Source organism: Nicotiana sylvestris, chromosome 1, assembly GCF_000393655.2.
Source record: "Nicotiana sylvestris chromosome 1, ASM39365v2, whole genome shotgun sequence".
Taxonomy (NCBI): domain Eukaryota; kingdom Viridiplantae; phylum Streptophyta; class Magnoliopsida; order Solanales; family Solanaceae; genus Nicotiana; species Nicotiana sylvestris.
Genome location: NC_091057.1, coordinates 8,983,241 through 8,993,205, shown reverse-complemented (window position 1 = coordinate 8,993,205; position 9,965 = coordinate 8,983,241). Strand labels below are relative to the sequence as shown.

The following is a 9,965-nucleotide window of genomic DNA, read 5'->3' as shown; positions in this document are numbered from 1 at the left end:
GGAAAGATAAAACCTATATTAGAGGTCGCATCAACCCAAAACGTAAGAGCCACTATCGCCAGCCCACATAAAAGGTCGCATCGATCCAAAGTGTAGGAGCCATTATCGCCAACCCATATAAAAGGTCGCATCGACCCAAAGCGTAAGAGCCACTGTCGCTAGCCCACACAAAAGGTCGTACCTACCTAATGCGAAAGAGCCTAAGGGCCAGCTTGAAATTCAAAAACTTGATGGTCGAATGAGCTCGAGTTGATACCCGACTCGGAGACTGAACCCAAAATAGTTGACCAAACATGCCTAAGAGCACAAGTATAAAAGCTCGAACTCTAACTTATACTAAAAGGTCGTATCGACCAAGTGCGTAAGAGCCTACAGGCTAGCCTAATGAGCCTCAAAGCCACGCCACGAATCTAAGGATTCTTTTTAAAAGGCCAGTTCATCTGGCTAAAATCGAGGCAAAAAGAAAATGCATGAGAAATGAAACTGTGAGGTCCCCTTTTATACATATATGCGAGAAAATACAAACTCCATTTACAACGTACTTTGAAAGTACTATATAAGTAAACAAAAAAGGAAATCTACGTCTCCTTTAGGGACTATGGCCCGTTGGCCTCATCCTCGCTATCCTCGGCGTTAGACAAAAGTGACTTAGCACCATACTCGTCTGCCTTCGCCCGCTTCATCTCTTCCGAGAGGTTAAAATCCCTAGCATAGATCTCCTCAAGGGTTTCCCTTAGAGATTTACACCGAATGTATTCCTTGCTCCTGCCCTCGTGGTCAAGAGTCCTTCTCAGCCCAGCTTGAGCATCGGTAGTGTCCTTCAAATAGACCACCACTTTCTTCTCAGCCTTAGCTCGGCTCATTACGGCTTCAGCCCGGGCATCCACAACCTTGGCCTTTATCTTCAAAATCTCAGACTCAAGCTTTGTAATCATATCTATTCGAACCAAGCTATTATCACGAGCTAAGCGAAGTTGAACCTTGGAGGTAGAGGCTTTAGCCAAAGAACCCTTCCTCGCTGAAGCCTGAATGTCCGCCTGATCCTTTAAATCATCGTACTTGTGCTTGGCTTGGCTAGCTTCATGCCGAAGGCGCTCCAGATCCTCCGTCTTTTCCTGCAACTGAAATAAACAAAACATTAGCCTCATGAGATAGAAGAAGGAACAAACACACTCCCTCTGAACAAAACTACCTGCTCCTTCAGGTAGCTCCCATAATTCGAGCTCTAACCCACCTCATACCGTAAATGTGCGAACTCATCTTCTCTTTCATCGCAAAGAAGACAAAGGGATTTCTCCCCATTAACGGATTTTTGCAATCTGGCCTCACGGTGAATCAGCTCAGATTTGAGCTTATTAAAAGCCTGCGAAAGAGAAACATGGTAAGAAAGTGAAAATTACAAAACTATAAAACCAGTATGAACGGCCTGAACCTATTTCCTAGTAAAGCCGATGAGCTTCTTCAAGAGTTCAGTGTACATCTACTGATCTTGTTACATCTACCCCGGTAGAACCACCCCGATTTGGGACACGTTCGCCCGATATACGCGCCCTTTGGCGTCGAATATCCCTCAAAGTGTATTCGACTGGAGAAGAAGCCAGCAGCAGAGAACCCTGGGGTGATGTAGGTTTGGCTGATGTGCCATCTCTAAACCTTCGGACCGGACTCATCTTGCTACAATCTCTATCGTCTTGCAAAGGCCGCTCCTAATTATTATTATTATTATTATTATTATTATTATTATCATTATTATCATTATTATTATTAATATCATCCCTTAGTCCTAAAGCCGACGGTCTTTCTTCCTCTCCTAAAGGGCACGACCTCGCTTTAAGGGACTCCCTAATGCCTACGATGGCTGAGTTAGTACGTAGAAAGAAAAAATGCCATTTCGAGAGAAAGGGGGAGCGAATCACATAGCACATACCGTGGTGTTTTGCCTCCCATCTGTCCTTAGATAAAGCTTTCCACTTACGCTCGTTGTAAGTCGAGTGGGTCGCCAACTTTCGAACCCAACCCGGAAGATTTGGAACCTCGCCCAGCATCCACGAAATCGTTGTAGACAAGTAAAAAAAGGCACATTTATGGAGCCTGTTTTCGCCATAAACAAAACTATGAACACACGAGTGTACCACTTACGTGTAAAATTCCATTCCTCGGGAAATGGTAAAAACTCCATTGGAATAATATTGATAGTCTGTACATGGACGAATCGGCTCATCCATCCCCGATTTCCGTCTTCTTCTTTGTCAACAACGAAAGGCGTGGTGGATCGGCATGGCAGGGTCAGTAGGCCTCGATAGTGAAAGGGCTAATACAGCCTGATGGGATGACTAAGAGTGAATTCAAGACTTCTTCCGCAAAGAACCTCATCATCAATGCTATCCGCCAAAATGACGGGTGAATCTGCACCAAGGTAACCTAGTACTTTCGACAAAAGTCGAGCACAACCCCATCAAGGGGGCCTAGTGTAAAGGGGTACATGTACACATTTAAAAATCTCTCGGCATGGTCCATGATGCTCTCCTTCGGGGAAGGTACTCGCAATGCTACCTTTTCTCCCCATCCACAGTCCTTCCTCACCAACTCAAGGTGCTCTTCTCCTATTAAAGAAATGAACTTAGAGGCATACTCCCAATAACCTCGAGCATTGGGAGTCTTTTCTGAGGGGAGATTCCCTCCCGAAACAAAGTGCCCAGAGGCGGAGCTCCCTTCTCCTTGCCTAGAGAACCTTGACGATGCAACCATGACTGTGGTAAAATTAGAGAATTGGAGCGGAAACTTGAGCAAGGGCGTCAAAATTGAAATGAGAAAGGACCTAATGCAGGGAAGGAGAACTCTACAAAAGAGGATAACTACTCAGAATGGCGGATTCTCCAAAAATGCAAAGACAACCCTATATATGGGAAAAGCAACGACTATCAGCCTGCCTCGGAGGCCAATTACAAATACTGGCTAAAGCTTTTATAGCTTTGGAAAGATGTGTTGGCGGAATCGCCTCGGTCATTCGTAACCATGTCATACACTCGATGCCGCCATATGACATTTTGGGGTCAGAGACTCCCGCATCAACCAAGCCTTATGATGGTAGCCGATCTCGAGGACCTCCATAAAAAAAGAATATAGGCTCCAGGAACCAATTGGCATCATTGCAAGTCCCGATATGGTACCCGATCTCGAGGACCTCCATCAAAAAGAAGATATGCTCTAAGGGTCCATTAATATCATCACGAGACTCGAGATGGTACCCAATCTCGAGGGCTTCTATCAAGAAGAAAATAATCGCTAAAACTCTACTCATATGGGCTTGGCCTCGAGGTACCATCTAAACTCGGGTAAGACATCATCTGGGATCTATCTGCAACGCCTTAAGGCTATCTACACTGAGTCCAAGACAAGTCTCCAAGTAGCCCGAGCTTGAGCGAACTCCTACTTGGGGACTACTCCCGAAAGCCTAAAGGTTATCTTTATTCATAGGTGTCCGAGCAAATCCCCCTACCAAAGGCTATCACGGGGTCTAAAAGGCTAAGTCTTGTACTGAAATTTCGAAATCCTACTCTCATTCAACTCGAAGTCGGGGTTCCCGACGACCCGAGTTTATCAAACTGATTCGGGCTCGGTCCAAGGAACGACAAAGGGTTCTGCGAAGAATCGTTTTGATCAATCAAGGGCCAAAAGAAATACTCGCACCCGGGCTTACTCGCACCAATCAGTGGAGTCGTGCATTCAGATTATTCACAAACGCAGATAAAAAGAAACATAGCATAAATCAGTGGCAAATTGAAGAAAAATCTTTCCATTCATAAGCACATGATTATAAAAGTCCATGAAGGACCCTTACATATGATTACAAAAGCCCACGAGGGGTCCTTACACAAAAACAAAGAAGCAAAAAAATATACATATAGTAAAAGCCAAGAGCCTAATTCTATTCTCGGAGGTGCATCCTCGATGGCAGTATCTTCGAGCGCCATCTCCTCAGAGGTGTCATCTCAGTTTTCCAAAATGGTATCTCCAAGGGAGAAGATGAAGAAGAGGAAAGTGAGAAGATGGAGAAGAGGAAAGTGAAGAAGTAGAAAAAGATGAAGAAAACGCCATAGCCCGCCAAAAAGGAAAAGCTTTAATCAGGCCTAGAAAACCACGGCCCGATAAGAGACTTGACGAGCACCGACCTTACCTTCACGACTACTTTGAGTCCTAAAGTAGGATATCTAAGTGAATATGCAGAAATAGACAAACCTTTTCATACCCAGAAGTTATAACCTAGTAGTTGCCTAGGGACTCCTTCTAAAAGCTTATTAGAATCAGAAAAGGAAAGGACAAATGAGGGACGTTGATCTTTTAGATCAACGGCCAAGATCTGATGGGTTTAGGTCAGGTAAGAAGTGTTTGGGGCCTGGGTCAGGTTATTTAATAGGATATTAAGTTGGGGACGGATCCGAATTAGGCTAAAATTGAAAACCAAATCTGGCTATAATTTAAATAACCAATTTTTCCTATTTTAATTTATAATAAATAATAGGTAATTTATGGAAAATAATTTAAGGTTCAAAAATGATTTAAAATAAATAATTATCATTTTAAAAATATAGGAACTAATTTTATGCATTTAAAATATAATTATACCTTAAAATGGGCTAACATTGCAATTATATGCAATTTATCTTAAAAATACTAAATGTAATTATAAAAATGCATGAAAATATATTAGCCATATTTTGTCATAAGTATAAAAATTAAATGAAGAAATCATCATAACAATAATTTAGGAAATAATTATTGGGGATTTTATAAATAAAAGGGGAGAAAATGAATCAATTTGAACCCTTAAAATTATGGAAAAAATAATAAAAACCTTGTTCATGCTCATATATGCATATATATGCTATATTGAAGGTATCTATGCATATTTAAAATATATAGGGAAAAATTAGGTCTCAACAGCTGCCCCTCTTTACCCGGGAAGGATGAAAGAGTTTTCTGGTAAAGAAATGATGGCCAATTTTGACCGGATGGGATGTTTTGGAAGATAGAGGCCGAGCTTTGGTTTCCGAGTTGCCTACATATCCCTGGTTTTACAGGAATCAGGCCATGTGTAGTTCTGGATTCACCTGCAGAGTATGCCGATGAAACTACTGCAAGAACGGACACGAGATGTGGAAGAGGCTACGATAAGCGGTTAAGGCTCGGGACCGTTAGAGGGAACTGGAGCGAGATCGCTCCTGCTAGGATAGTAGTTGTTTGATGATTACCTGCTAATAAAAAATGCTACAAACGTATTTGCAAAAATTTAAACATGATGCAGATTCCCTTTGGACCATGAAGGTTGTCTTTGGACGGTTAAAGATGACATCCTTGGACTATGACGTCCTGGGCCATGAATTTCTTAGTGAGGGATTTGCAGGCTATGAAATGATGTTCTCGGGCCATGAAAATGGTACCTCCGAACCATGATGCCTTTGAATAATGATATGCAAATTTGAGAGATTCTCAGGCCATGGGATGGTGTCTTCCGGCTATGAGGATGATGCCTTTAGACAATGACGCCTTTGGACAGATTGGTGATATTTCATCCCATGATATGCAATAATATGATGTGACAAGACAAGGCTTAGTCTTGCGAGGTAGAGGGCAGGGTTTAGCCCAATTGAAAAACAGGTAGATAGTAGTAGAAAATAGAGCAATATTGGTGCAAAGAGGGACAATGTTTAGTCCCGTGCAAGTGGGAGGCAGGGATTAGTCTTACACAAAAGGGGAGGTAAGGATTAGCCTTATGTAAATATGGAGTCAGGTCTTAGACTCACGCAAGTATGGAGGCAAGGATCAGCCTTATGCAAATATAGAGTCAGGTCTTAGACTCATACAGAGAGAAGGCGGTTCTTAGCCTTATGCAAATATGGAGGTAGAGCTTAACCTCATGCAAGATTCGGGACAAGGCTTAGTCCCATGCAAATGGAAGGCAACACTTAGCCTTATGCAAACATGGAGGTAGAGCTTAACCTTATGCAAGATTCGGGACATGACTTAATCCCATGAAAATGGAAGGCAATGCTTAGCCTTATGCAGATATGGAGTCAGGGCTTAGACTCATGCAAGATTGGAGACAGGGCTTAGTCTCATACAAATGTGGAGTCATAGATTAGACTCATGCAAATATGGAGTCAGGGCTTAAACTCATGCAAATATGGACTCAAGGATTAGACTCATGCAAATGTAGAGTCAAGGATTAGACTCATGCAAATGTAGAGTCGGAGATTAGACTCATGCAAATATGGAGTCAAGGCTTAGACTCATGCAAATATGGAGTCAAGGATTATACTCATGCAAATGTGGAGTCAAGGATTAGACTCATGCAAATGTGGAGTCAGATATTAGACTCATGCAAAGAGAAAATAGCAGATAAGGGTAGAGTATATCTTATCTAGGATAGGTTCAGCGTCTAACGGCTGGATGGATGGTGAATTTGCTTTGTGTACAAATGTTATCGTCAAATGTGCCTGTGTTCAAAGAAAAATTGTAAGTTTCATGAGGAGGGGTTGGTTGTTACTTCGTCTGCCGGCCTTGCTTTGCTCCGCTCTGGAAGCCCCTTTCGAGTTTCCTTATGTAGCACTTGACTGTTATGGGAATAGAATTTTTGAAAAATATGCGATTATTGAAAAAAATAAAGTTGTTTTGGAAACGTATTGATATATCAAGTAAATTTTGATGAACTAGCAACTGTGACACACTTCAAAGGGATTGTGACTCTCTTATGTTGGAATTTCTAGGGTCCTCCTTAAAATTCTGCCCCAGTTTGGTAGATGATTTCTAACCGTTTGCGGATGGAGGACCTTGCTGAATCTTCTTCGAAATTTTGAGAATCCTTCTCAAAATTCTGCCCCAGTTCTTGACTGACGACTGACTTCCTAGCATGTGATGACGCTGGCTGCACTTGCTCCGGAATTTTGAGGACCCTCCTCAAAATTCTGCCCTAGTTTCTGATTTTGGGGAAATGAAAATTTTATTATGATATGACCGAACCCATAAGGCTGCCTACGTATCCCCTCTTAAATAAGAATCAGGTCAAGCATAGTTCAATTACAATAGAAAAGAAAAATGGAAATAATCTACGCACAGTATCTCTTGACTGCGTCTGAATTGATTAGATTTGGCCAGATTTCTCCATCTATTTCTGCAAGTATGAGTGCTATTTATGTTAGTACTATGTGAACCATATATGAACCTTGCCATTTGGGAGAGAATTTCCCTTTGGCTTCATCTTGGTGGGGGAAATCTTCTTCAATACCAGCTGCCCTGGTGTGAACTGTCTTGGTTTGACCCTTTTGTTGAAAGCTCTGGACATTCTGTTCTGATACAGTTGGCCATGACATACTGCGTTCATTCTTTTTCCATCGATAAGGGCCAACTATTCATAGCGACTTCTTATCCATTCTGCATCGCTGAGCTTAGCTTCCTGTATGACTCTTAAAGAAAGAATCTCTACCTCGGCTGGGATGACAGCCTCAGTACGATAAACCAGCATGTAGGGGTTGCCCCAGTTGGAGTGCAAACTATGGTGCGGTACCCTAACAGAGAAACGGGTAACATCTTATGCCTCTGCTTGTGATTCTCTACCATTTTCCTTAGTATCTTCTTAATGTTTTTGTTGGCGGCTTTTACTGCTCCAATCATTTGACGTCTGTAGGCTGTGGAATTCTTGTGTTTGATTTTGAAAGCTTCACATATAGCTTTCATCAGGTCACTGTTGAGGTTGGCGGAATTGTTGGTAATAATGGAATCAGGAACTCCAAACCGGCACATAATACGATCTTTGACAAAATTTGCGACGACTTTCTTGGTTACAACTTTGTAAGATGCAGCTTCTACCCATTTTGTGAAGTAATCAATGGCTAACAGAATAAATTGGTGTCCGTTTGAATTCGTGGGCTCAATCTGACCAATAACATCCATTCCCCAGGCGGCGAATGGCCAAGGTGAGCTTGGTACATTGAAAGCATTTGCGGACATGATGAATACAATCCATCTCCATGGTCATCCAGAAGTAACCTGCCCTGAGTATCTTCTTGGCCATAACAAAACCATTCATGTGCGGACCGCATGTCCCAACATGTACATCCTCAAGTAGCTTAGAAGCTTCCTTTACGTCGACACACCATAGCAAACCCAAATCCGAAGTTCTTCTGTATAAGTTCCCTCCGCTGTGGAAGAAGTGATTTGACAATCTCCAGAGCATGTGTTTCTGAATGTGATTTGCGTGCCCCGGATATTCTCCTTTTGATAAGTAATCCTTGATATCATAGAACCAAGGCTTTCCATCTTCTTCTTCCTCGACATGAGCACAATATGCCGGTTGATTATGGATTCTCACCAGAATGGGATCAATATAGTTCTTATCTGGATGTTGTATCATTGATGACAGCGTGGCTAATGTGTCGGCGAACTCATTCTGAATTCTGGGCACATGTTAGAATTCTATCTTGGTGAACCTCCTTTTCAATTCCTGCACATGGTGCAGATATGGAAATATCTTGGAATTCTTGGTAGCCCATTCTCATTGTACCTGGTGCACAAGCAAATCTGAATCACCAATCACCAACAATTCCTGAATGTTCATGTCGGCTGCCATGTTGAGCCCTAGTATGCAGGCCTCATATTCAGCCATGTTGTTGGTGCAGGGAAATCTGAGTTTAGCAGATACCGGATAATGTTGACCCATTTTTGATACCAAAACTGCTCCAATGCCTACTCCTTTGAAATTTGCGGCTTCGTCAAAGAATATCTTCCAACCATCGTATGATTCCGTAATGTCTTCTCCTACGAATAATACTTCTTCACCAGGAAAATATGTTTTCAAGGGTTCATATTCTCCTCCCACCAGATTTTCAACGAGGTGATCTGCCAATGTTTGTTCCTTGACTGCCTTTTGAGTTACATAGACGATGTCGAACTTACTTAGTAGTATCTGCCATTTAGCCAACTTCCTCGTAGGCATGGGCTTCTGAAATATGTACTTCAGAGGATCCATCCTGGATATGAGGTATGTAGTGTAGGCACATAAATAATGCCTCAATTTCTGGGATGTCCAAGTCAAAGCACAACAAGTGCGTTCAAGTAGAGAATACTGTGCTTCATAGGGTGTGAATTTCTTACTCAAGTAATATATGGCTTTCTCCTTCATTCATGTCTCATCATATTGTCCCAAAACACATCCGAAGGCTCCATCTAACAAAGATAGATAAAGTACCAAAGGTCATCCTAGTTCTGGCGGGACCAGAACTGGCGATGTGGATAGTATTCCTTGATCTTGTCAAAAGCTTTCTGACAATCTTCGGTCCAACTCGTCTCAGCATCCTTTCTTAGCATCTTGAAGATAGGCTCACATATTACTAACTGTGCTATGAATTGGCTGATGTAGTTGAGCTGTCCCAGGAAGCTCATCACGTCCTTCTTGCTTTTGGGTGATGGTAACTACTGAATAGCTTTGACTTTAGTCGGATCTAGCTCGATCCCTTGGGGACTGACAATGAATCCCAATAACTTTCTTGCAGGAACCCTGAATGCACACTTAGCGAGGTTCAACTTCAAATTGCACCTCCTGAGCCTATCGAAGAATTTTCTCAAGTTCGCTATGTGATCTGCACCCCTTTTGTATTTGCTAATGACGTCGTCCACATATACCTCTATTTCCTTGTGTATCATATCATGTAAGATGGTCGTCATGGCCCTCATATAAGTGGCCCCAGCATTCTTTAGATCGAACAACATCATCTTGTAACAGTATACATCCCAAGGCATAATAAAAGTTGTCTTCTCGACATCTTCTTCATCCATCCAGATCTGGTGATAACCTGCGAAGCAATCTACAAATGATTGGAGTTCATACTCGGTGTAGTTATCGATCAGGATATGTATATTTGGCAATGGGAAGTCATCTTTAGGACTTGTTCTGTTTAAATCCCGATAAT

The 9,965-nt window shown here is 42.2% G+C and overlaps 1 protein-coding gene across 1 annotated transcript; it reads right to left on the bottom strand.

The window, feature by feature from the left end:
- Positions 1–7,927: 7,927 nt before the first annotated feature.
- LOC138889902 (uncharacterized) lies at positions 7,928–8,662 on the bottom strand. Its single transcript, XM_070173249.1, has 2 exons — positions 8,561–8,662; positions 7,928–8,446 (listed from the first exon to the last, which is right to left on the bottom strand). The coding sequence occupies exons 1-2, from the start codon at positions 8,660–8,662 to the stop codon at positions 7,928–7,930; spliced, it is 621 nt and encodes a 206-aa protein (XP_070029350.1).
- Between the last annotated feature and the right edge of the window lie 1,303 nt (positions 8,663–9,965).

What these genes read in the sequence shown, in the direction of transcription:
- LOC138889902 (XM_070173249.1), bottom strand. Translation starts at nt 8,662, where the DNA reads ATGGCTGAATATGAGGCCTGCATACTAGGGCTCAACATGGCAGCCGAC. An exon ending in CAGATTTGCTTGTGCACCAG is followed by an intron (nt 8,447 to 8,560) that starts GTACAATGAGAA and finishes CCCAGAATTCAG; the next exon opens with AATGAGTTCGCCGACACATT.